This window comes from Vulpes vulpes, chromosome 15 (genome assembly GCF_048418805.1).
Source record: "Vulpes vulpes isolate BD-2025 chromosome 15, VulVul3, whole genome shotgun sequence".
Taxonomy (NCBI): Eukaryota; Metazoa; Chordata; class Mammalia; order Carnivora; family Canidae; genus Vulpes; species Vulpes vulpes.
Genome location: NC_132794.1, coordinates 54,450,448 through 54,477,016, shown reverse-complemented (window position 1 = coordinate 54,477,016; position 26,569 = coordinate 54,450,448). Strand labels below are relative to the sequence as shown.

The 26,569-nt window shown below is 40.3% G+C and overlaps 1 protein-coding gene across 2 annotated transcripts in view; it reads left to right on the top strand.

The window, feature by feature from the left end:
- Positions 1–26,569, top strand: part of FBN1 (fibrillin 1) — a 225,988-nt gene that overhangs the window by 167,016 nt on the left and 32,403 nt on the right. For both annotated transcript variants that reach the window (XR_011997378.1, XM_072738473.1), the window contains 15 exons: positions 92–214; positions 356–478; positions 1,604–1,729; positions 3,704–3,826; positions 5,598–5,720; positions 6,022–6,186; positions 8,535–8,603; positions 8,700–8,825; positions 10,033–10,155; positions 10,813–10,971; positions 13,655–13,726; positions 17,123–17,248; positions 20,122–20,244; positions 24,072–24,197; positions 26,179–26,295. Coding sequence is in view for 1 of the 2 variants with exons in the window: in XM_072738473.1 (XP_072594574.1) it covers positions 92–214; positions 356–478; positions 1,604–1,729; positions 3,704–3,826; positions 5,598–5,720; positions 6,022–6,186; positions 8,535–8,603; positions 8,700–8,825; positions 10,033–10,155; positions 10,813–10,971; positions 13,655–13,726; positions 17,123–17,248; positions 20,122–20,244; positions 24,072–24,197; positions 26,179–26,295 (1,824 nt within the window). In the remaining variant the exon portion in view is untranslated. The remainder of the gene's footprint in view (positions 1–91; positions 215–355; positions 479–1,603; positions 1,730–3,703; positions 3,827–5,597; positions 5,721–6,021; positions 6,187–8,534; positions 8,604–8,699; positions 8,826–10,032; positions 10,156–10,812; positions 10,972–13,654; positions 13,727–17,122; positions 17,249–20,121; positions 20,245–24,071; positions 24,198–26,178; positions 26,296–26,569) is intronic.

Genomic DNA, 26,569 nt, shown 5'->3' with positions numbered 1-26,569 from the left:
TGAAGTTGCTAGTTGCTGTTCCTAAGTTATTTAAAAGACCAAAAAGGCATCTGTGCTAAACTTTTTTTTTAACCACTGGTTATTTTTCCAGACATCAACGAATGTGAAATTGGAGCACACAACTGTGACAGACACGCCGTATGTACCAACACAGCAGGAAGCTTCAAATGTAGCTGCAGCCCTGGATGGATTGGAGATGGCATTAAGTGCACGGGTGGGTTGGAAAATAATTGCTTCTCATGAGCTGCATAGGTTATAAATACGAAAATATTAATTCTGTAAAGAAAAATTTGTATGCTACTGATCGTAAATGTGATGCTTTTTTATTCATAATGATGTGACTTTTTTCCATTAGATCTGGATGAATGCTCCAATGGAACACACATGTGCAGCCAACATGCAGACTGCAAGAATACCATGGGCTCTTATCGCTGCCTCTGTAAAGAAGGATACACGGGTGATGGATTCACGTGTACAGGTAGGCTCATGTTGGAAACAGCTGTATAAAGGGCAATCAGAGAAGCCAGGTATTTCACCATCTCTCAGACTGTCCATTGTTTGGACAGTTATAGTCAACTTTTGGCAGGAAAGATTAGGTATTTGAAACTACATCTCTTGGGAATGGAAATTTGGTGTCAGGTCAATTAGGGAGACCTCAGAAGCTAAATATAGTTATATAGTTGATATGGGTATCACTGTATGCAATGATGTCATTACTTAAAAAAAATCATACTTCCTTTTACAATCCTTAGCCTTTATATTTTTGTGCCTATTTCTCACTGTTATTTTCTGTACCAAACCCAAGAGTGAGCTTGCTGTAGAAAGCTATGTAAGGAAAAGAGATTCAGACATTCTAGATCATAATAAGATATTGAGATCCATTTCATATGACTTGAAAGCATCAATGAATGTATCCTGAACATTTTGCTCGCAAGACGCCATTCAAACATAAAAGAGACTAAGGCGTAGTCAGTGGTTTACCTGGAATTTTTTCAACTTGCTGAAAATTTTTATCATATTTGAAATTGTTTATGTCTAACCCAGTGAAGTTTTGTCATCATAAACCTCCCGTTACTCCTTAGAAAATATTCAGTTTCATGTATTAGGCATATATGATTTGTGTGTTTGATATTTAGTGCCTGTGCTTATTAGCAAAGCTCAGTAGAGATGGAGCAGAAAGGAATGTTTGGTCTCCTCTATAGTTGCTGTTCTAGGTCTTTTGCTGCCCATCTGAGCCTAGTCTGAAACCTGAGAAATAGGCACAAAGCACGGCACATTATTTCCTGTCATGGATGTGTCCGCCTTTGCACGACCCTGCTCGTGAAAGCCTTAATTTGAATAATTCATTTGACTTATTCTTCATTTTACATCATTAGGGATAATTTAGCATTTAGCATTCAGCATTCTGAATCCAAGGCCCACATTCATGGACTATTCAATACTAACATTCAAAGGGAAAGAAAGAATGGGTTTAAATGTATCAAATACAAACTATGATGAGACTCCACTACTCTCAGGGAGTTGGCAATGATAAATGAAAGATCTGAGGAACTGAAAAGCTCCTAACTGAGGAAGAGTAACTTGTGTATCTTTCTGGCTGTAGATCTTGATGAGTGCTCTGAGAACCTGAATCTGTGTGGCAATGGTCAGTGCCTGAATGCCCCGGGAGGATACCGCTGCGAATGTGACATGGGCTTTGTGCCCAGTGCTGATGGGAAAGCCTGTGAAGGTAACTGATGGGGAAGCTGCCGGGGCACTTGCAGGGCCTGACAAGATTATGTTATTTAAACATTACTGATTTTTTTTTTTAAATTAAGGTGTGTTTTGGCTTCACATCTGAGCTGGTCAGTTCAGTCTGTGGAGGTATTAGGTCTCCAGCTGGACCATTTCTTTTGTGCAGAGAAAAATCTCAGCTTTCTGGTCACAAGCTGCACATCCAACCTTGGTCAGATGGTCTGCAAGAGTACACTCATTGGTCATAGGAGAGACAGGCTAACCAAATGTGGTTAGCTCAATGCAACCTGTTTATCCCCATTGCTAGGGGAAGGAGCTCAAAGTACCTGTCCTCCAATAATGTCCCATTGAAGGAGTCTCTTTAAATATGTTTTTAATCTCTGCCATGGTTTGGTGTCTAGAAATAAAAGCTTTAAAATAATAAGAGCAGATAATCTTCTCCATATGCAGAATAATGTACTGGGTATGTCTCACATGGTCTCTAAATATCTAATATATGTGAACATGGAACAGTCTTTTGCAAATCCATTCAGTAGGGGGCCCCTAGGGATAATGTTGTATGTCATGCTGTCTCTCAGTGCAAGGCTCTGTCTTCCTGAAATGCTGGTCAGACAAGAAGAATCCTGGAAGCCTCTTAGCTAAGGATAGCTCTCACTAGGAAACACAAGGTTCTTTTCTTTCCCCATGCTTGTCAAATTTAAGTGCATTATCTCTCACCGAGAAGAATTAGCATCTACAGTGAACTAAAAAGATTTCAGTAGAAATAAACAAATGATAACAATTGACAGTAAAAGTTTAAACAAGACCCTGATTAATGTCTTAACTAATAATTGTTGCTTGTTAACAGGACATTAACTCAAAATCAGTCTTTAGCTATGACATGTATACTAATTCTCTCATATAGTTCTATGTAAATACTTTTCTTTGTTATGGAACCATTAGGTGTTCTTTATACCATTTATATTAAATATGCAGAGTTTGATACAAAATTCCTCTGAGGCAAGAAACCAGATTATTCTCTTGACTGTGTGCCTAATGCCTGTTTACTTTTGTTACTCTGAACATCCAACCAAAACAGGTACTGTGCCACCTCTGGTAACATAAATAGTCACAGTCAAAGTTTTGCTTCTTTTCATGCTATAAGGGAAGGTTGTGTTTGTTTGTTTGTTCTTAATATAAATCACTGCCGGTGGAAAGGTTATGGCTATTTAAAGCCAGTTTCAAGGCAATGCCTGCGTGTCAATTACACAAGCAGAATGTTAACGTGAGACGGGGATCAGGGCCTGAAAGAAGTGTCTGCAGTTTTTAGATCTCCATCGACAATAGCACCCAGCATAGCTCTAGGGATAGAGAGGATTATAAATTTTTTTTTATTTACTTATGATAGTCACAGAGAGAGAGGCAGAGACACAGGCAGAGGGAGAAGCAGGCTCTATGCACCGGGAGCCCGACGTGGGATTCGATCCTGGGTCTTCAGGATCGCGCCCTGGGCCAAAGGCAGGCGCCAAACCGCTGCGCCACCCAGGGATCCCCGATAGAGAGGATTATAAAACCGATTATGAAAGTTACCGCAGATCCTTTGTGGTTTGTAGAATTTTAGCCTACAATAAAAACAGTGACTATATGTGAATAAAAACCCCTAAAGAATTGGGTCTAAGGTAGCCTTTTTGACTCTTACTTCACCAAAGTGACATGGGCCTGTGTGAAACACCAGAAACTACATTTGTAATGCTCAGCTTACTGCTTGGCATGTCATGGGGCGGGGCGGAGGGGGGGAGGGCTGAAAAAAGTGATTTCTCACCTATGAGGCTTCCTATATATGGCAGATAATCTAACAGGCTACAGGAGAAGCACCTAGATTGACGTCAGATAGCCTTTTTCTTCATAACATCAGGCGCCTAATGACATGAGGCAATTCCTTTGGCAAAAAATAAAGTTTCATTTCTCCCCCTTTGTGTCCCTACCCAAGATATCGATGAGTGCTCCCTACCGAACATCTGTGTTTTTGGAACTTGCCACAACCTTCCTGGCCTGTTCCGTTGTGAGTGCGAGATAGGCTACGAATTGGACAGAAGTGGCGGAAACTGCACAGGTAAGACATCTGTTGCCGTCGGAAGCTCCCCCTGGGTGTCCTGGGGACCTGGCTGTTGGGGCCTCACCGGAACCTCACAAGAATATTCAGTCACAAAAGAAAAGTGAAGATGAAACAACAGGAACCACAGAATAAATTCCCTGAAACGGGCTACATGTAAGGATGCACAGGAAAGAATGGCAGGTCTTTGAAAGAGCAAGATCTGTAGCCTCACAGGCAAGCTCATGGCTGCCAAAGAAGGTGCCAGAAGTTCTCTGGCTGTAAGGTTTCCTAGCTATTCCTTTTCTCCTTAGGCACGTTTTCAGAGAGTTTCCCTTTGAAGGCCATGCCCTGCTCTGGGATCATGAGTTTATCTCCTTGCACATCTCCACTGTAACACCCACTTCTTGCCAGCCTGACCTGTCTGTAGTCGCCAGAGAAGGTGATCAGAGAACTTGCCTACAGATTCCTAGCATATAGATGGTTTTCATGTAGATCAAGGGACTCTCAGGGAACATAAGAAAAAAAATTAGAAGAGCTAAAGCACCTAGTAGACTGTCACTTGGTTCCCTTTGGCACTGAATTAGGACTTTGCAAGACATTTGCAATTCTCTTTCCCAGGCCACCGTAGTCCACTCAAGGATATTGAGGAAACATGCTCTAGGATAGGCCCAGGATTTCAGGCAAAATATGTGTTTTTTCCAGCTACCTAAACAAGCTATGAGTCAGTGGCTCTCCAGATTACAACCACTACCACCACCATCATGACCACCTCCTTAAAATAAGTTTAGACCAGGGTTCTCCTCCCTAGGCATTTTTCTCCTGTGTTTTTTTTTCCTGAAAACGATGATCGCACCAACCTGGGCCTCTAGCACACCATGGCCCATACCCCTTCCTCAGTGCCCCAGATTACCTTACCATCAGCATCATTCTGTCTGGTCTCATTTCCTTGAGTCTGCCCTACTGCTCCACGTTCATGTGCAATCTGAACAAATGAATTTCCTGCAGTGGAACCTACAAGAGGGTTACCAGATCCAAGGTGGGGTGGGTGGGAAACCTGAGAAGAAGGTATCACCCTCAGTCCCCATTCCCTTCTCTCTGAGTCAGCTTGTCTGTTCTTGAGCATTTCCTGAGTGTTCAAAACAGACAAAAGGATTACACAGGGTACTGTTTGCCAAAACCCATGTCCTAAATCTGGAATCCTGTGCATATTTTTGGAACAGAAACTGAAAGGGAAATATTACACACAGCCTTAGTGATGGGAGAGTAACTCTTAGCAGCTTGAAGGAACATGCTAAGCCTCATGCATATGTCTGCACTCGTACTCAGCTGGACCAAGGCAAGCATGCCCAGTTGGGCCAGCAGCAGAAGTTGCCTGCCTGCTCCCAAGGCTTCCCTGGGACATCTTGCTCTAATTTGATGAAATAACAAGCCACACATATTAAATATATTTTCTTAAAACCTGTGTCTGAATTTTTGGTTGACCGAGGTCACAGTAGTGTTTTGCTTTCAGTTACCTTGACTGGAATATTTTTCCTAGTTCCAGAGTTATATTTTCTCCTGATGACAAATTTGAATGCTAAATGTGTTCCAGGGGAAAAAGACCAAAGACGATGACCTATTTCCTTCCTGAGGGGTTTTATTTCAGAAGTAGAAGACTGTATCCCTAGGGGTCATTATAACTAGTAACTCTTAAAATTCTTGTTGGGGGCCCCAGGTTCGGTGCTACCGTTTTGTGGTGATGTCTTCCCCACATTGGCTGATAATTGTGCCCCTCATTGTTTGGTCTTAGATGTTAATGAGTGTCTGGATCCAACCACATGCATCAGTGGGAACTGTGTCAACACTCCAGGCAGCTATACCTGTGATTGTCCTCCCGACTTTGAGTTGAACCCAACTCGAGTTGGCTGTGTCGGTAAGATCTTAAAACTTCTTAGAGAAATATACTTTTATTTTTTAAGCAGCATTGACCATTCCACTCTCAAATTTTAAAAAAGTGATAATGTAAAAATTTAAACATCTTCTAAGTCTGGTTTGTACTTTCAGTTATTTTTTTCTATACGTAAATTCCCAGTATATGTGTTTGGACACTTTTTAGTTTCCAAAACTAAAAAAGTAGATTGTGGTTTTTAAACGGTATCTTAAAGGAACTTGAATTTTCAATCCTCATATAGAGAGAATCTTCTTGATACTCTTTTGTTTGTATATGGAAACAGATACCCGTTCTGGAAATTGCTATCTGGATATTCGACCTCGAGGAGACAATGGAGATACAGCCTGTAGCAATGAAATTGGAGTTGGTGTCTCCAAGGCTTCCTGCTGTTGTTCTTTGGGTAAAGCCTGGGGTACTCCTTGTGAGCTGTGCCCTCCTGTGAACACATGTAAGTGAGCATCCTCCTGTTTATTATTATTATTCCTGCTCAGGCCAGTTCTTCTTGATAGATCCACAGGATAGACATCACAGAGGGAGAGAGCTGCCACCAGTCCCTACTCTTCGATCAGAGAAGGGAGATCAAACCTCTTAGCTCTGTTGAGGGACCCCACTCCCAATTTGGGTCTCAGAAATATCCCTACTTGGCTTATAGTAAATGGTCAAGTGGGGCAGATATTATTTCCCTTCTATTTGAGTAAAAAGTAGATAGCATTATTTTAAAGAAGATTTTCCAGGCTAGGTTACTTATAGAATATTGCTTACCTTCCAGGAACACATCAATTTATCTCTCTTGTCATCTATTGGCTAATTTTCAATAGCTCTAGGACAGACTAGAGTGTCCTGGGTGAAAGAGAAGCAATTGGTCAAGTATGAAAGGGAAGACTCTTTTCTGTTTTTGTGACATGACTTGAAAGAAAGCTTTAGAATGTGATTTTTTAAGGACATAAATAAGTCTTCTAAAAAATATAAAGGGCTTCTCATTTTTCTAAGTAGGTCCTATGTTAGGATTCAGAGTTGGGTATAGCTTCTTAGGCAAAGTTTAGTGGTTCTGCTAATAGTGTGTATTAGGATAGGTACTGATTCTTTCCTTGCTGAAGGGTCATTTAATACACTTGTTCTAAAATTATTTGTTGAGTACCTAGAGTGTGTACTTTGGATGTGCAAAGATGAACTTGACTAGATTCTGCTTTCCAGAAGTATACAGTCTAACAAAATATGATCCAGACAGAAAAGCTATAATTCAGCATAAATCTCAATAAAGGAAGAAAGAAACAGTTACAGTGCCATGAGCAGGAGAAGAAGCACTCCTGGTTCCAATTAGGACTCTATCACTTGCCGCCCATGTAACTTTGGGCAAGTTACTTAGCAAGACTGAGTTTCATCATTCATTTAATGCCTTATAGGATTAAGAGAAGTCATTCGTGTCAGACACTCAGCACAAGGATGAATGCTTACTTAGCAAGCACCTCCTTCTGTCTTCTCTTCAGAAAGGAAACTCAGTTCTGAATGGCAGAGGTGGTGATGAATTTGTTTTTTAATTGTCCTTGAAGGAAGGGTATGACCTGAAAGAGAAGAATAAAAAAGAGTAAAGATTGCAGAAAGAGGAGAAAAGAAAAAAATGAGAGGTGGATAGTTAATTTTTTGATATTGAAAGAAGCAAGCCAAGATGTTTAAGTAGGGGAGTCAGCTCTATTGATTAATAATGATTAGCAAAGCAGTAGAGGTCCACACTACCCCAAACTGGACCAGAGCTAGAACTGGAATATATGCACGTGTACACTTAGGTGTATACAAATAGCATCCCAGAAGGCCAGGAGAGGGATTATCAGATTTGGGAAGATAAGGATAGAGTATAAATGAGCTGATTCTTATTGCTCACCAGGATGACACAGCAGATTAGGTATATTCTTATTTACTCGTTCCTCTATGTATCACACTGCTGGTGGATGGCACTGAAATAAATGTTTTTGATTGAAATACTTGAATGACAGAATTAATGGAGGGAATCAAAGGACACTGTAGAAAGTTGGTTTGGGAAACCAGAGAAATCAATACTGCCCTCCATAGAAACAGGGGCAAGAAACATCTCTAGGCATTAAAGAGAAAAGTGCAATGGGAGGGACACCTGGGTGGCTCAGTTGGTTTAAGCCTTTGGCTCAGGTCATGATCCCAGGGTCCTGGGATAGAGCCCCTCATTGGGCTCCCTGCTCAGTGGGGAGTCACCTTCTCCCTCTGCCCATCTCCTCAGCTTGTGCACTCTCTCTTTCTCTCAATCAATCAGTCAATCAATCAATAAATAAAATCCAAAGAAAGAAAGAAAGAAAGAAAGAAAGAAAGATGAGATGGGAAACAAGAAATAACATTTTTTCCTAAGTTTTTGTTTGGAGAGGTTTTTGGAGACAGGCTGATCAACATTACTAAGGAAGGAATTACAGCCTACAGAAGTAAGGCTGAACAAAACAAAAATCAGAGTTCTCTAGGAAGTAAAAAGGGGAAGAAAATCTTTACAACAAAATGGTGACAGCAACAGGGAATAAAATAGTTCCCAAGAACGTGAGGCCAAGAGATTAGATGGAGAGTCCAGAGACTAGGGACAGTGGCTTACATTTATTTGGCACACATAGGAAAAGCCATTTGAAAATAACACGTAGACACCAAGTTGTTAACTTGCTTATGACAGGTGGGGTAACTGCTGAAGATTTGTGAAAATGTTGCAGTTGGATGCATCAGTATTTGTCTATTTCTAGAAGTTTTAGGTTCAAAGGAACTCAATTTGATTTTTTTTTGTTTCAATAGCTGAGTATAAAATTCTCTGTCCTGGAGGAGAAGGTTTTCGGCCCAATCCTATCACTGTCATATTGGAAGGTAATTCTGTGTCCTTGATCTTCAAGCATGCACATTTTGAACTTCCTTGGGTTTATTTACAATGCTGAAGAAATGCTACTGTTTTCATTGTGACAGACATTGACGAGTGCCAGGAGCTCCCAGGGCTGTGCCAAGGCGGGAAATGTATCAACACGTTTGGCAGTTTCCAATGCCGCTGTCCAACTGGTTACTACCTGAATGAAGACACCCGAGTGTGTGATGGTAAATGGTCCTTCTAGGATTATAAGTTCTTTCAACTATTGAGTACCAACCTCAAAAATCAGCATACAGTCACCAGTAAAACTAAGAATTTAGCAATAATAGTGTAATGGTCTAAACATGAACATAGCCAGGTAAATATGCCACACATGGGGCAGATGGCATTAAGGTTACTGACATGCTGTCATTTCCAGTACCCCCCAGATCTTCCTCTTTTTCTAAGAAAAGTAGAATTTGATTATCTTGGGCCATACTCCCACTGATGCCTACAGTTTTCTGGGCTCTTTAGAAAAGCTATTTTTGCCAGAGTAGCACAGAACTCATTTCAGTGACTTCTATATTCTGGGAAGTTCTGAATTCCTCTTCCTCGTGTTCTTCAGCACTTACCTGTACTAATGCATCGAAATGAGCTTCCCTTAAAAAGGCAGCCTCTTTGGCTTTATGATGTAAGTGATAACTCCTCTTTATCCTGTGTTACTGGAAAGATGGACCACTTTTGGCTTTCAGAGCACTTGGACCATAGACCAGGGTGGGAGAGATGGTTTCCATCTATATGCAGGAGTCACATGACTAGTTAGGGAAGATATCTCCTTGTGTCCCGGAGGAGAAATGTTTCTCTGTCTCTCCAAAAGGCTTATTAGGTGACCTCGATAAATGATGTCATTGGATATTAGTTGAGTATCACAATGTAACCTTTGACAATGAAACAATTGTAAGACCTCTGGAATTAACAAAGATTAGAATCAACCCCTATGTTTGAAAATGGGAACAAAGGTGTGAAATACCTACTTTAACACCTTACCAATGCAGGTTCTTGAGACCAGTTGTTGATGGCTTCAGGGCATATCATATCCTTCCATAGATTTTGTGAACATTTGAAGCATTAGCTGTCTTTCTGAAGGATATTTGAAAATTATAATTTGTCCACATTTCCATCTCTGCATGCCTTTGAGAATGTTACAGACTCATTTATTAGGAACTCATTCCAGAAGGCAAAACCTCTTTTTCTGGAGCTTCCTTTCCTGAAAACACACATATTAGCGTAGACAAAGTACACTGATGAATTAAACATCTATTTTTCTTACACGGATTTCAAAGTGCCCCTGTGGCTTTTTTCCTCAATTGTCAGCATTTATATGGACTCTGAACATTAGCCATTCCACAGAGTGAAGTTTTCATATTCACATACCACTTTCTATTTGGATTACAGATGTGAATGAATGTGAAACTCCCGGAATCTGTGGTCCAGGAACATGTTACAACACTGTCGGCAACTACACCTGTATCTGCCCTCCAGACTACATGCAAGTGAATGGGGGGAATAATTGCATGGGTAAGTCCAAGCTCTATTCTAAAGCATGCTTGTTTCGTCCTCATCTATGAGGCGAAAAAGAGCTTGTAAGCACAGCAGTTGGTCCTTAGTGTAACATTACTCATCAGACCGAGTGCTGTCTGCCACCCTTTCACTGTCTTTGTGAGGGCCTCCTCCCTTATAAACCATGAGCTTGGCCTTTTTTCTCCACCTTGTGTGGGTGGTTGGGAGTTTTCTTTAAAATGTAATGTTGGAAAATCCCAAACAACAGTTTAATAGTACTTCTTTTGTTTGACTGGGTGTATCTTTATACAATTATATTTACAGCACTGACCTACAGTATTAAAACATCATGAGTCGGAAATGAGAAAATTGCTGCCAAATAGCAGTGGAGAATTGTTACTAAGAGACTGGGTGGAGAGTTGTATAAAGTTTATTAATGCCGCAGTTCCATAATGACTTAGTTCTGTGGCACAAAATACCAGGGAATACATTTCTCAAAGTCCCCTTTCGTATGGCAGCATATATGGATAGAAAATTGGGTAAGGGCAGGCCAGGCCATTCTTGCTCTCATCAAAGTCACAAGTCACAATAAAATCCAAAGAAATACACTCCTTGAGAATCCCCTTAGAAATCTGTCATGCTTTCCCTATGACATCACCAACCCCTTCTCTCTAGATATGAGAAGAAGTCTGTGCTATAGAAACTACTATGCTGACAACCAGACCTGTGATGGAGAACTTTTGTTCAATATGACCAAGAAGATGTGCTGTTGTTCCTACAACATTGGCCGGGCCTGGAATAAGCCCTGTGAACAGTGTCCTATCCCAAGCACAGGTGAGTTGCACCATCACCAAAAACATAGGTTGGTACATTACCCATGGCTTATTGGTGGAAATGAGTCTCAGCAAGGGAAGAAAAGGGCTCGTCGTTTATCTTCCTAAGCAAAAATTCGCTCACAAAGACAATTGTTTAAATTCACTGTTGATTCTGGTCCTTCCAGCTGAAAATTGAGTCACAGAACACACTTTCTAACTTGTTCATTCACCAGACTGATAGACTCAGCGGATCATAAGAATATAAACATTGTTAGTGTTATGGCGTTCACCATGGAACTAAAAGACTGGAAACATTAAGCAAAAGCAATATGACAAATAGGTGAGCCATATCCCTATTATTCTTCCATATTTATAACTGGTCTTGTTCCAAAAAGAGTTTAAGGCAGCCCACAAAGATTTGAATGTAAAATAAGAAGGCCTAAGGCAAATGGCAAACAAGGGTAAGAAACTTGGAGCAAGGAGCGAGGCTAATATGCAAAAATCCAAGCTGGGAATTTCTACATTCTTGCCAAAGATGAGCAATAAGTTTGGCTCCAAACTTCCTAGCAGCTCATATAAAAAGCAAGAGATAATCAAGTCTAAGAGTCTCATTGACTACAAAGCAAACTCAACACCAAGCAAAAGCACAACTCTTCTTGAAAGAAATTGTTTCTTATATCCTCATAGAGAACAATCTATATGATGTTATTTGTGTAAAAACAACAAAAGTCTAACCCATGTCCTTGGAGTAAATGAAGTGAAGCCTGGTTCTCAGATGGTAAATGATGACATTATCATTTAGAGTGAATGAACTGTGATGCAGGTATTGCTTAAAACATTCTATAGTACCTACTCCATTTCCCCACAGTGATCTGGAAGACATTAAATCTCTTGTCTAGTGCTGACAACACATAAAACAGGATTTTCTTTTTTAGTGAAATATGCCAGTTCATCCAGTGTTTACTCCAGAAATAATGTAATCATCATCACTTAGCATTACCTATGAGTTATCTCTGGTCTGTCTTTAGACCAGGCATTGGCAAAACTATAGCCCATGGACCAAATCCAGCCCACTGCCAATTTTTGTATAGCCCAAAAGCTAAGAATGGTTTTTACATTTTTAAAATGGTTGGAAAATATCAAGAGTAGAAGGTCATGACCTGAAAAACATATGAACTTCAAATTTTCGTGTCTGTAAATAAAATTATATTAGAACATAGCCATACTAATTTGTTTACTTATTTTCTATGGCTGCTTTCATGGGATGGTTGAACAATTTTAATAGAGACTGCACAGCCTGCAAAACCTAAAATATTTACTCTTTAGCCCTTTAAGAAAAAGATTGCTAACTCCTGATTTTGACCAGTGGTCTTCAAATCTTTTGATTACACATACCTATCAGTAAAAAAAAAAAAAAAACAACTAGCGATTACATGTACTTGGTGTGTGTGTTTACATGTAAAAGTATATGTGTATATGTCTCTACACATTTTTCAATGAGATCAAAAAATGCATGTATTATTTTCATAAAGTGTTCTATTAGAAAATATGCACAAGACTAATTTTTTAATTAGATTTTACAAAGAGAAATAGAAGTCTTAGTATTTTTCTTTTTTATCTTAATGGATCATGGTTCTTCTACAGACTTCTTGGCAACCCCTAATAAAGATTATCATTTACTTTCAGAAACATCTGAGTTTTTAAAAACTTAAGTATTCTAAATATAAAATACAAGATTCCTTCTTCATGTTGAACCTAGCCAAATCTGATCATGGCTTTTCATTAGGTATATGGTCTGCACACATTTTAGGAGGTCCTGAAATTTGTCTGGATGACCAGTGTTAGCTTGGCATTATACTGGTTATTTAGATGTAGGCACTCAAATATCAAGGAAATAAGGCACTGGGGGAAGAACATGCTACATGTTTTATTAAAATACTTCCAGAAACCTTTTATAATTTTCAGTGGGTTTGACCAATAGGACAACCTTGAGCTTAGATCGATGCCATGCTCTATCAATTAAATTACACTCGGGATCTGGAAATACAGGACCTCAGAGTTCAAAGGGACTGCAAATGGCACTTAGTCCATCCTTTATTATCAACTTTGATGAATTCAGGCACATGAGAAGAAGATAGAGGGTTGGGGGAGGGAGAGAGAAATAACGAGAGAGCTGCACCAAATGAAATCCAGCTCCCCGAATTGAAGTAATGCCACAAATTGGTTGTTTGAACTGAATTAGTCATTAATAGACTTGATGTCAAGAACTTGGCTAGATTTGCTATGGTCTCCCCTGATCTACTGAGGAAATGGCTTTTGTAAGCATTCCTCAAATCCTAGATCTCTTAATGTGAATGGAAAGAGGCACTCTTGTCAGTCCCTGGGTTCAGAGCTGAACAACATCCTTCTAGAAACCCAAATTCCTACAGGCAAGCTCATACAAATGCGTGGGCTGTGATATGGAGCCCTTTACTTTTTCCTCAGTATTACGTCAACATGAGTTCATTCCATTCAGTGTTTACCTTCAGGACAAGGTTACAACATCTGTGGGAATTTTCAGATTTATTTCTTATTTTAAATTCTTCAAAATACAGATAAATATTTTTCAAGACATTTATGAAGTTCTTTCAGCCTAGCTAGCCATTGCTCTTTGCTGACCCCTATTCTCGCTCCCCTCACCCCATCTTTTTTAATTACTACAGATGAATTTGCTACACTTTGTGGAAGTCAAAGGCCAGGCTTTGTCATTGACATTTACACCGGGTTACCTGTTGGTGAGTTATGATGCCATTGTTGGAATTTTCTGGTTTTGCCTTTGTGTTTCAAAAAGGGAATACATACCCTTATTTTCTCAGTTTGCTTTTTTTTCTTCTTAGGAGAAAATCATTAAACAATGCCATTTAGCTTTATTGAAACACTGATTCTTAGTTTGAAACAAACTACAAACACCCTGTGTAGCTCCACCTAATTGGCAGCTGCATTTGTTGCTCGTGATTAAGGGGACTGGGAAGCTTTTCCCAAAATTACAATCAAGCTTAGTTTAACCAACCCTAGGCATCAACAAAGAGAGAGATTCTGGGAGTAGGGCCAGTTGACGTTTGATTTGACTATAATTCCCAATCTTTCCTTCTGACTAAGACATGAGTTTAATATGACTTTTAATACTGATCTCTATGTGTAGGTTGTTCACATAAAGCCCTTTTGGGGATCAATTTTATCTCACATGGAATCTCCTCAGTTCATCTACTTCGGGAATTTCAGATGTGAACTAAAAATTCTTTCCAATCGGAGGCCCCATCTGGTAACTGGAGCAGAGACCACTGCAGTGTTAGAGATGCTTGTGCAAGATTCAGAAGTATTGCACAGCGTTCAGCCAACAGAGGCAAGGCCTTTGTGGTTTAAAAGCAAATAACATAAAAGTAGATGGAAAGCTATTGCATTCTCAGACTTTTTCCCCAGTGTGATTTATATGCATCCTTAGATGCCCCTCTTAAGTCTGAGCAATTGTGTCTAGTAGCAAACATCACCACTTGCTTGTTCCACCTTATTCCTAATAAGTAAACTGAAATCCACATCAGCCTTTCCAATGACCTTGTTTAAGAAAACAAGGGTCTGGTCCAGCAATCAGCCTGGCTACCTTAGTGCCAAATCCATATGGCTCCACAGGCTAGTCAACGTCCAAAGAAACTTCATGGTTTGGAAGGAAAAGCTGCTAAATGACATTGGCATGAAACACCTGGCCCTCGCTGCTTTGTTTTTCCCCTTCCCAAAACAGATCTTTTCATCTCCCTAGAATCTCTGATCCAAAGATAAGTGGTCTTTAATAGTAATGGTTCTCCATGGACAGACCAGGCGTGTCCCCCAGCAAAGCCTGCCCTCTAAGGTTGGCAGCAGGTGAAGATTCAAAACAGTATCGACATCGTCCACTAGTTGAGCTGGAGACATCTCAGACATCATGTAGTCCAAGTGCATTGCTTTACAGCTGAGGGGACAGAGGCCCAGAAGGGGAAGGGACTCAGCCGAGGTCACCTAGCTAATTAATAACAGAGCTGGGACCCAAATCCAGTCCTGACTCACAGCTTGCTTTGCCTCAAGCTCTTGAAAGCTGGAAATATGATAGTTAGCAATATACTTATTGTTACCAAATTCCACCATGACAAAATATTTAGATGACTGAGAAACTTTGTTTTATTTGAGTTTTATACTCTCCTTCTGAAAGTCTTAAGATTGTTGGCATATAGAGCCTATTCGTATGGGGTTAAAACTATAGCAAGTTTATTAATCTTGTCTTAAAATATAAACTTCTCCAAGTTGAAGTTCAAATGAAATCCAGACAGGAAAAGAAAATATAACTTTTAATATGTCCTTTTGCTATTTTATGCCTGACAATGGCTAGAAATTTGACCCAGTCTGTTTTTGTTAAACTTGATAATATATCATTTTTATTTAAAATAAATGAATGTGAATATAATGTTTCATGTTTGAACTAAAAGAATATCATCCGAATTGTTTGTTTGCTGATGGTACATTGTTGTGATGTTACTTTGCAAAACCTTTTAAGAACATGAATGATAAATGTGTGAAAAATCCCAAAACACAATCACCTGTATTCAAAATAGCAATATACACTAAACTTTTTTTTTCATTAAAGAGATCGATTTGCCTTTAAACAAAATCAAACCCTTTAGAAAAGGGTCTAAAATAAACCTGTGGTCTATCAACTTTCTCCTTCAAAGCAGGCTGGCTTTAGAGTATGATTATTCTGAAAGTGTGGCAGCTCTTGTAAGCTTCCCATGTACAACTGTGGCCGACTTCTGATGCTGGAGGCAAACAGAGTTCCCTGTAGAGGCTCCAGACTATAATATGTCAACAGAAGTATCTCAACACCCCCTCCCAACTTCTGAAGTGCTCTGTGAAACTCCAGCAAAGAGTGGTAGATGGGTCCTCCAAGATAACGAGTCATTCGATTGTGGTTTTGTGAAACTGTGGTGTGGAAGAGCCTGAAGGAGGCAGAATAGCCTGTTAGCAGATTTCTGATATCAAATCCTCATTCTACCTCTCCTGAGCTGTGGGGTCTTTGGTGAGAGCCTCAGTTCTACCATCTGCCCAGTGAGGGTAGTCCCAGTACCTGGAGACCATCTCATAGGGTGGTTGTGATGATTCAGTGAGTAAATCCAGGTTGAATGGTGAGAAATAGTCCAGGTTTAGAGCAAGTGAGACACTGTCAATACTCCTACTGCTATTATCCTAGAAGACACTGTATGGTTGGGAGTTGAGAGCAGGTCAGACAGACAGGGAACCACCGTGCCAGTGAGGAGGCCAGACCTACCCACAGGGCCACCTCGCCAGCTGGCAGCCTGTGTTCTGGCTCTGCTGTCATTCCTCCTTGGTCCTGTTTTAATGCTCACTGATCCAACTTCCAGATACTGATTCTTAATTTACCAAATTTTAATTGACTCAGACAGCATACTAGGGACTGGGGAAACAGTGCTGTCACAGCCAGCCCCAGCCCCTGGCCTGAGGAAGCCACAATCTATGGTAATGGGCTTTCCTCAGTGCTAGCCCCCACAGTCACCATGGGCCCTGCATACAACTCCCAGACGTCACTCACCCACTTCTCAAAGCTACATGAGGGAGGAAGGGGTGTTGAAAGGGAATTTGAGAGTTCAGAGTCTATGACCATGGGTTCCTCAGTTCTCCACCAGCTCTCCTTTCCCATTCTTGTCAAACACCACCACACCCTTTGGGTAGAGAAGCTATTGATTCTCAGAGGTTCTTTGATTCCACTCCTCCAGTACATAGTACCCAGTGGGTACCAAAATGGCTCCTACCATTTTGGACAAAGCTGATGTTCTGAAACAAAACCAAAAAGACAGACACTAAATCCAGATAGACACTAAAGGACAGACACTAAGTCCCGGTACTAAATCCAGACAGAGTGTCTGAAAAGCAGTTTATTATTTCCACTTACTATTGATTGATGTCCCACATTTCCATCATCACCACTCCAACACACACATGCCCATCCAAACACCCATGCACTTTCTCTTTTTTTGTTTTTGGACCTTATGTAAACATTGAGTTAGAAGCTGCTGGCTTTCACGGTTGATTTACCCTACACAGAGATCACGAATTATGCCATCACTCATGTGTGGCTGCTATGTTTCCAGATATTGATGAATGCCGGGAGATCCCTGGGGTCTGTGAGAATGGAGTGTGTATCAACATGGTTGGCAGCTTCAGATGTGAATGTCCGGTGGGCTTCTTCTATAATGACAAGTTGTTGGTTTGTGAAGGTAAGTGATGTCACTATATCATGTCTAGAAATGAGCTGATGAGCTACTTGCCCACTTGCCCACACAGACTTTGCCAATTTCACAACATTGGAATTTCAGAAATTCATCAAGCTCTAGCAGTAGCATAGGGCACCATAAGGAACATCATTTTTCCATGCAAAAAATTCCCTAACTCCCAGTGGGAAAAGCAGGACGTACATTCCCAGCCCTGCCCCTCCCCCCCCATACACAATGTAGTAGATTTCCCAGCTGATATAAGAAAGCCTTGAGTTCCTAGGTGTGTCGCATAGACTGCTTTTGTTTCATGTTGCTTGAAAGTGACCATGGGTGGTGGGCGGTCATCTTTACTTGAATCTCAAAATAGTGTTCTCTTCCAAACGGAGCCTACGCTACTCCCAAGTGAAAACAAGGTTAATGCAAATATTCCAAATGCATGAGAGAATTCCAAATGGCAAGAACAGCAAATTCGATTTTATATGAAGAATGTTGGCATGTGTGCAAGTGGTACTTTTTTCATTTTCAAATTACCTCCCCTTGCCATGTGTATGTACTGTGATTCTGTGCATTCCTCACAGCACTTCATATTTTTCCTACATCTGGGGAAGATAGTATACTTTTACATTTTAGTAAAAGGGACATTACTGGTTATTAAATATACCACGTACCCTAGGATAGCTGGAATCATTGTCTATTCAATACTTAAACTCGGGGCCTCTTGCAGAGTTTTTGTTCTTGTTGGAAAGGATTATTACCCCTCAGCATGTGTGAGAGCACATGTGTCAACATTTTAATGTTAAAAAACCTTTTTTTCTTAAACTAGGGACAACTTGCAGACCATGAGTAAAGTTTTGGTCCTCAGCACATGCTTGTTAAATTCTCCTCACCAGGCTTTCAGTTACGTGGCCAAGTGGGCACTTGTCCCTGACTCTGCCTGCCCTGGTGGTTGGGGTGGGGTGGGGGGTGCTGGGGGGGCATTGGGGTGATAGCCATTTACAGCCTTCCTCAGGAGATAGTCATCTCAGGCCTTGGCCCTAGCCCCTGTGCTCTGTTGGAAGGCCATCAAGGATCAGGTGTCTGGAGAGGAAGCATGAGAGGAAGCGTGATGCAGAAGAAAGGAGCCCACAGCAGATGATCTGATAATGCTAACCTTGGCTAGCCAGTCTTTCCCCTTTCATACATGCCTGGGATGCCTGCCACTGTCCTGGGGCCTCTTTTGTTCTCTTCCATTTAGAGATCCCAAACCTATAGGCATGGTTACCTGTGACCATCAATTCAACCTAGACATTGCTAACAACATGAGATAGCTGTACCAATGTTAGGGCACTTTGCTGTCAGGATAGTAGTCAGTGGACACTGAGATTACAAAGCACTCCAACTTTTGGGTTCTGTTTCACAGGATATAAGGGATATATTCACCCTCATCAGGGTGAATGTTTAATCCAGGGCCCACTGCTTCCTAGCACACTCTTAGTTCTCTGGATCAGAAAACGAAGGTTGATTTAATACATGCCTCAGTAACCCTGAAATTGGAATGGATTCCAGAAGTGATTTAGGGAACATCCATGAATCTGTTCTCCTCAATATGCATATAATCCCAAGCAGGGCCTCTGATGCCCCACAGCAATGCTTCTCTGTAATACCTTGGCTTCTCCAACAACAGGCTACTCTATGTTTCTGTATGCTCCTAAGATGAGGGCAGACCTACTGGGTGAGGTGGTGCCAGTCTTGGGGCATTGTAACCCAAGGCAGGCATACTTCTGCACTTGTATCTGCTGCCCAAGGAGGCACCCCCCGCCCCCCCCCCCCCCCCCATATTAGAAACTCCTACTGACAGTAGTCCTGTAGTCTCCTTATCACAAAAGCATACACCTGTGAGGTATCAGTTGATGTATTTGCCGCCCCCTTGTGGGAACTTCTTTGGCTGAGCCCATTTTGTAAAACCCTAATACTGGTGCTAAGAGCCAGCTTCCTTCTGCTTGTGTTTAGGCTATTCCATTTACTAGACTTAGCCTGAATTAGATTGTTTTGTAGAAGCAGGGACAGAGAACATGAATTTTGTTCCATGGCATAGACTGGACTATGCAGTAACTTTCATAATGGCATGAATTTGAATTATGTTAGCTACCTGGTTAAAAAAAAAGAAAAGATAGGCAAATAAACCCCCTGAGTATAGTCAAAGCTCTGAAGCACACAATATCCATTTATTCTTTTCTTTAATAGTAAGAGTTGGGTTGTTTTAAGTAGTTTTATGTGCAGTCTCTCATGTTAATTTTCTTGGTTTGACTGGCATGTGGCAGTACTTTAAGTAGAAGCCTCTACAGCCCTGTAGTTAAACACACTGCCTGTGAATCAGGAACATCGGCATCAATTGCAAGCTTATTGGAAATCAAGAATCCCAAACCATTCCCCAGACACACTGAATCAGAATCTGTGTTTCAACAGGATCCCAAGTGATTCATAAGTGCGTGAAGTCTTGAAATGCCCTGCTTACAGAACTTAGAAGGTTCTAAGTTCTATAAGCAGAACTTGGCAACCTGGTAGATTCATAAAACCCTGGGGCTTTGAGCAAGTATATTTCCTTAGGATATTTAGTCTAGACCATGCCACGTCCTGGTCCTAACAGCTGAGTTTTATGGCTTTTTTTTTTTTCAGACACAGCATCATTACAGACCATATGTGGTCATAAACCAAGTACTCGCATTTATGAAAAATATTAGCAAAGGGGAAAAAGTAGAAAGGGACTCTTCAGTGTTACCTTGTGTTCAATAGAACTGATCAAAATAAGAAAATAGAAACCTGTTTTATGTGAGAGGCTTCATCAACTTGACACCACATTCTGTTCTCCTTCTAATAAAATTCTCTTCTGCTTGGAGATATTGACGAGTGTCAGAACGGTCCTGTGTGCCAGCGCAATGCCGAGTGCATCAACACAGCAGGCAGTTTCCGATGTGACTGCAAGCCCGGCTACCGCTTCACTTCCACAGGCCAGTGCAACGGTGAGTGCTCCGCCTGCACGCCCTCACGAGCTGCCTGTGCCCACCTGTGGGCTAGCTTCATCATGTTTCACATACCTGAAGTTTTTTGAGGTCAGGTTGAAGAATACATGAGTTACAGTTTAGACAGCTGAGTTCTAGTAGCTAGACTAGCAAAAAAGAAAATTATTGAAATGTCTAAACACTTACAGATATGTTATCCAAACAAGAAATATATCATCTGCATGCATAGATTTCATATTTGCTTATCTCCTGCCCTGCTGCAAACAGCCCTTCCCACAAATACACACATGTGCATGCACATGCATACATGCACACAGTCCCCTAGCCAGTATTCAGGGACAAATACTTTTTTGTTTCCTTTTACATAATCCCCCTTAGGGTGGGAGGTTGTCACCATTCCAGCCACATACCCCAATTCTAGATAGTGAACCTCTCCTGAGCTGAGTTAGATTATACTGCATAAACCAAGCAAAAAGAACCAAGAGCACCACTTTTGCTCTTAAACCTCTAACAGAACCAGGGGCAGCAAACATTAACAGTCTTTTATCAGCTATAAGTCACCTACAGTAAAATGAGAAACTGTCCCCTAGAGAATAGAGTATTTTCGTTGTTCACTTTTGTCACTGGTGAGGTACAAATAAAAAGGATGAGCTCAAATGGGTGGTAAAGTTTTAAATATCTGATGGCATCTACTAGCCAGTGGTAGCAAAATTAATACACCAGTGTTTCAGCCCAGAAGCAAAATTATACCTCAGATGATTTTCATGCGAGTTTTTGAGTAATTATAAATCATTGTATATTTAGCACAGAGGTCAGAAAGAATGTTATTTTGCTATGGTTCATTTCCCAAGGAGTTTCCTGGATATTTTATGCATTTGTGAATGAAACAACACAAGGGAACATGGTCAGATTTTCCTTGGACTTCCTTGCCTACCAGTGATTAAGTGGTAGGAAGTGCACTGCTCTCTGTAGGGTATTTTGCATTGTTTTATTAGACCTTGGTGGGAAGAGGGTGTAATAGCAGAACAAAAACTCACTTTAAGAATCAAGGCTTGTTTTGTTGGGTTTAAGGGAACATGTGCAAGTGTTTAGCATTTTGTCAACAAAGCAGTTGTTATCCGTGTATTAAAAAAACAGGACAGGAAAAGTGGGGACGTCTCTGATATGAGTCACAATACCCTAGTGTAACTTGGCATTTATACCACTTCCCTGCATTTTGCTCTTAATTTATATTTCTTTGAAACTGGGCAGAATAATTCCAATCAAAATAAAGAATTGCTGATAATATAGAATGTGTCGTTTCACACCATTTCACACTCAGGCAAGAAATGGGACAAGCTATTTATACATCAAGACAACACATCCAACCAGGGCCTACTGCGGCTTATCCCTGCCATATTTTCCTGTAGAACATTAGCACTCATAAAACTCATCCAGCACTAACCAAGGATAAGTACTGTGAGTGAGTGCTGTTTGTAGCCAAAGCTCACTTTCCCTCATTCATTGGAATCCTCAGAAAAAAGAGAATGTACTTGAGTTTTGCAATTATTCAGCCTCTAGGGCTGAAGACTTCACTCTGGAATTCCCTTCATTTATGTCTTTAAAAAACTGTTAAAATGTCTTCAAATGCTATCCTATGCATGGCATTTTTTCCAGCATACCGCAGAAGATGTTAAGAACCAAAGTTTCCTTTCCTGTGCTTAAGATGAAAAGAACCAAAATTTACATCCCATCATTAGATTTTTACTTGAATTCATAAGTACATCATTTCAAATCCCAAATTACAGCTGGCCATATTACCCACATTGTTGAGAGAACGTGTAGGTATCTAAGCCCAGGATGCTAGTCTGATGTCAGGAACTGTGTAGTTAGAGCAAATGCAGCCCCCTTCTGAAATGTCTTGCCCAGCTAAAAGCAAGAAACATGTTGTTCCTCGTCACTTCCTCATAGTCTCCTCTGTCTGTTATGTCTTTCCCCCTAAAACCCTGTTAAAACCTATTTCAGCCTCAGATATAATTTCCTGGGAGCTCAAATCTGGTGCTTGTAGAAACCTAGTTTTCTGGTCTCAAGACAAAGTGAACCTCACAGTTAAGTTCTCTAAAATTGTAACTTTTGGGCACCTGGGTGGCTCAGTGGTTGAGCATCTGCCTTTGGCTCAGGTCATGATCCCGGGGTCCTAGGCTTGAGTTCCGCATTGGGCTCTTTGCAGGGAGACTGTTTCTCCCTCTGCCTATGTCTCTCCTCTCTTATGAACACATAAAATCTTTAAAAAATAAAAATAAAAAAATAAAATTGAACATTCTGTTTTACCATTAGAATCTCAAGATGCTCCATGTTTCATTTTCTTAAAACTAACATGAAATAGGCAGTGTGGGAAAGAAAATCCCTAACTGGAATTTTTGTAATTCCTTTTCTAAGATGATCCTTAGTGCACTCATTTCCTCTGAGCCCCAGAGATAAGACAGACCTAGTTCCTTGCATACTTTGAAATCCACTACTACCTTAGGGCACCCAAGGTTTGGTCCATCTCTGATATGGTGGGTCCTGAGATACCCTTCCTCAAAACCAGCTCCCTTTATGGAACTTAGTGATGGAAATCAATTTCTTAAATCCATTTTCTCCATTGGGGATGTTCATAATTTGTTAGGTTAATAAGCAATCTAGGTGAGCAGTAGCTCCTAAGCTGCATTTCCTGATTTCTCCATTAAGATGATATATTCAAGCTCACTTGAGATTTTTAAGTTACATGGTGATTCATCAAACCTAATGTGCTGTGTATTGGAAGAAAGTAGTTGTAACAATGGCAGCCTGAGCACATGGAATAGAGGGCATCTCTTCTCTTCTGGCATGAGCACAACTGCTTTGTGCAGCAAAAAGTGCCCATTCCCAGTTAGTGTCTTCTCAGGGGACAAGACAGGCCAACAGCAAGTTTGGATTATTCAAATGGAAGCAGGCTATTGCTGTGCTTTTACAGAATCTATACTCAAGTTGGCATTCTGCTTTTTCTTCTCTTTGATGACAGTAGGATGATACCAAGATGATACAGTGCTCTTCAGATGACATGTGTCCTAAACATAGAATCTTGAAAGCTTTAAAAAGAAATTAGAGACATAAGTAGGCACACAGTTATATCATTTGTAGATTCATCTAATAAATTCTGCCCCTCAGAGAATCAGATTTCAGGAGAGCAACAAAGATTCACTTGATGATAAATACAATATAGAGCTTAGAGATTGGCAGAGGCAAGATGACAGGGCTTTCCTCTGAATGAATAGGAATAAGAAGAAACATTGTTAGAGGATTGTCAAAAGGTTATAGGAATAAGACAAAACAATGAAGTAAAACTGGAACAAGGGACAGCTTGGGTTGTCCATGAAGAAAACCTATCTTAGCAATGGGATTTGCTTGACTTTGCTATAAATTTCCAAAGGAAGTCATGAAGGGTCCATGATTTGAGGCACCAGGTCTGGACTAGACAAAATAGTTAACTCATTCCACAGTCTGTGATATTACTTAGGCACATAATCAAATGGATTATCTCCCAACTTGGATTCTTCTTCCCCATTCTACTTCTAAATCTTCTCAGCTTTCAGAACATGTTTTTTCATCCCTTCATGAATTGTTAATATACTCTGAGTGATCTCAGTAAATGAGAATAAGTTTTAGCTGGTTTTGAGGTAAAAGTAAATATAATGCCAGTGTCTCTTCTACTGGCTTGGTTTAGAGCTAGGATCAGTCCTGAGCATGATACCTAGAAGTATGTTATTTAACACAATTTTGTCTCCTAAGACCTACCTAAGATTCTTAATGATACATTTTATCTACAGATCGCAATGAATGTCAAGAAATCCCCAATATTTGCAGCCATGGACAGTGTATCGACACAGTTGGAAGTTTTTATTGCCTTTGCCACACTGGTTTTAAAACAAATGCTGATCAAACCATGTGTTTGGGTGAGTATGCGATTATCATTTTAACTCCTAGCCTATTGAAAAATTCATTTGCATCTGAATATATATATAAATATTAACACTAAACCTTCAGTATTAGTTTTGCTATTTGTAAAATAAAAACACAGGCAGGCATGTAGCATTAACATCCCTTGGTATTTAATCTTTGGCAATCTGAACACAATAAACCTCTTCCTTGATAGTCATTTGGCTGCCAGGTTAGAAAAACTTCTAATGAAGGGAAAAACTGAGAAAAATATTAAAACAAAAAATACTTTTTATTAATGCTGATAGCCTATTATTTTATTAAATCTGTGTGGGTTTGCCTTATTGGAATAGAGTGCAGCTTTTGAGTGTTTGACTATGAGCATTTTTTGAGAAACATCTATAGTTTGTACCAGATCCTCAAAGGCAAACTTCTAGATCCCACAAAGACTATAAACAAACAAACCACCATGTTTTTCTAGGGCAAAAGCTCAAGATTTTAAATCTCTTACCCCTTGCTTTCAGCACTAAGTCATGATGCTGATTTGGAATATATTCCAATATTAATCACTGTCTCTCTTTTCCTCCTTCCTTTTTCTACTTTCAAACAACATCCATTAAGTGTTTTGGGGACTTCATGAATATGGTTCAATTTCACAACTGGAAAAGAAGAATCAATAGAGTAATGTTTAAAGAGCATATCTTTCACTGTAATTGAGTTGATCCATTAGGGAACAGTCTTTTAAAGTTTTATCTTCTTCAGAACAGATAACAGGTTTTAAACTAAAGGAGTATAATCAGCCCTACTTGTCCCTGGGAAGCTAACCCCTAGAGCAATGGCACCCTATGTAACAATCTTATTCCCTCTTCCATCTGGATTATCTGGAACCCTCTACCCAAAAGCCTGCCCTATAGGGGAATTTCACTGGCTTGGCTAAAAATGAATCAAAGCAGCAGCTCTTGATTGCTGGCAGGGTGACTCATCTGGATGTCGTCTTCAACCACAGACACACACGTTGGACCACTTTGTGGTCAGCAATAACTTTCTGATTTAGGATCATAGATAACTTATCTTCATGTCCAAAATTTGAAAGTAAAGGAAATCCTAACTTGAAACACTGCATTTTGTTAACTTGAGGTGTTGTCTTCCACTCCCAGAATCTCCCTACATTTGCCCTCACTCTCCTCATTCTACAAACCAGCAGAATCAACTTTCCTTCATTTTAATTTTTTATTTTCTTCTGAATATAACATACACCTGCTGTATAAGAAAGATGTTAGTTGCCGTGGCACAATGCAAAGACACAAAAGATGCCAAAATAGCTTTATAAAGTAATCAAAGAGAAAAGTCATAGACCATTAAAAAGACAAATAATAACACAAGTGTGTATCAGAAAAGCCAGATTAAGTGCCATCGATTTGGGATAATTTAGAAGAGTGAGATAAGTCACTAGTAGTGGGAGTGGTCATAGGTTTTTTGGGGTGGACTGGGAAGAAGGAAGAGATGTCAAAAATATCAGGTGAATTAGAAACCTAATTTATTTTGTTGCTGATTTCAGGGTAATATCAGGTGACTCACTGCTTTTTGGTAAACTGGAGTGAGAATCTTAAAGGCTGAAGTTTGCCAAAGGTGGCAGCAAATCAAGACCCAGATGCGCACAGAATTTTCCATTTCCAAGTGAAAATATTTGAGAAAAGTGGCAAGGGTGGAGAATTCTAGAAGTAAATAGAGTAAAATAATTCTTGTCCAGTTCTCATGTCCTTAGCTTGCCTCCCTTCACCTGCCAACCAAGGAAATGGTTTATTCCCAAGGTTTCGATCCTCGCCTCTTGCTGATTGCTCATGGGGAGCTGCCACTGCTGGGGCTAATACCAACATCAAGACGTTCTTAGCCTATGCCAAACGCATGGTGAACCCACAATGCCCTTAGCCCCCAGGTAACCACTCACGTCATCTTCTGTTAATGGCCATGTTTCTCTACACTCTTTGTTCCTACTAGACATAAATGAGTGTGAGCGAGATGCCTGTGGGAATGGAACTTGCCGCAACACGATTGGGTCCTTCAACTGCCGCTGCAACCACGGCTTCATCCTTTCCCACAACAATGACTGCATAGGTGCGTATGCACACTGGTGGGCACTGATGGAAGGCAGTTTCAGATGCATCCTTTGTAATTAGCAGCCTCTTGGAGTGCCAACTGGTTTTCTTAAATATATGCCCTCTAATACATGACAACTGGTTAAAGGAATTGTCGAATATAATATCCCAAGTGAATGTCAAATAGTCATGGCTTTTATTAAAATACCTCATTAGCAGCTATAATTTGTATATGTACCCTACTGTGAATTGAATACATTTTTAAATGAATTGATGACATCTTAAAACAAAAG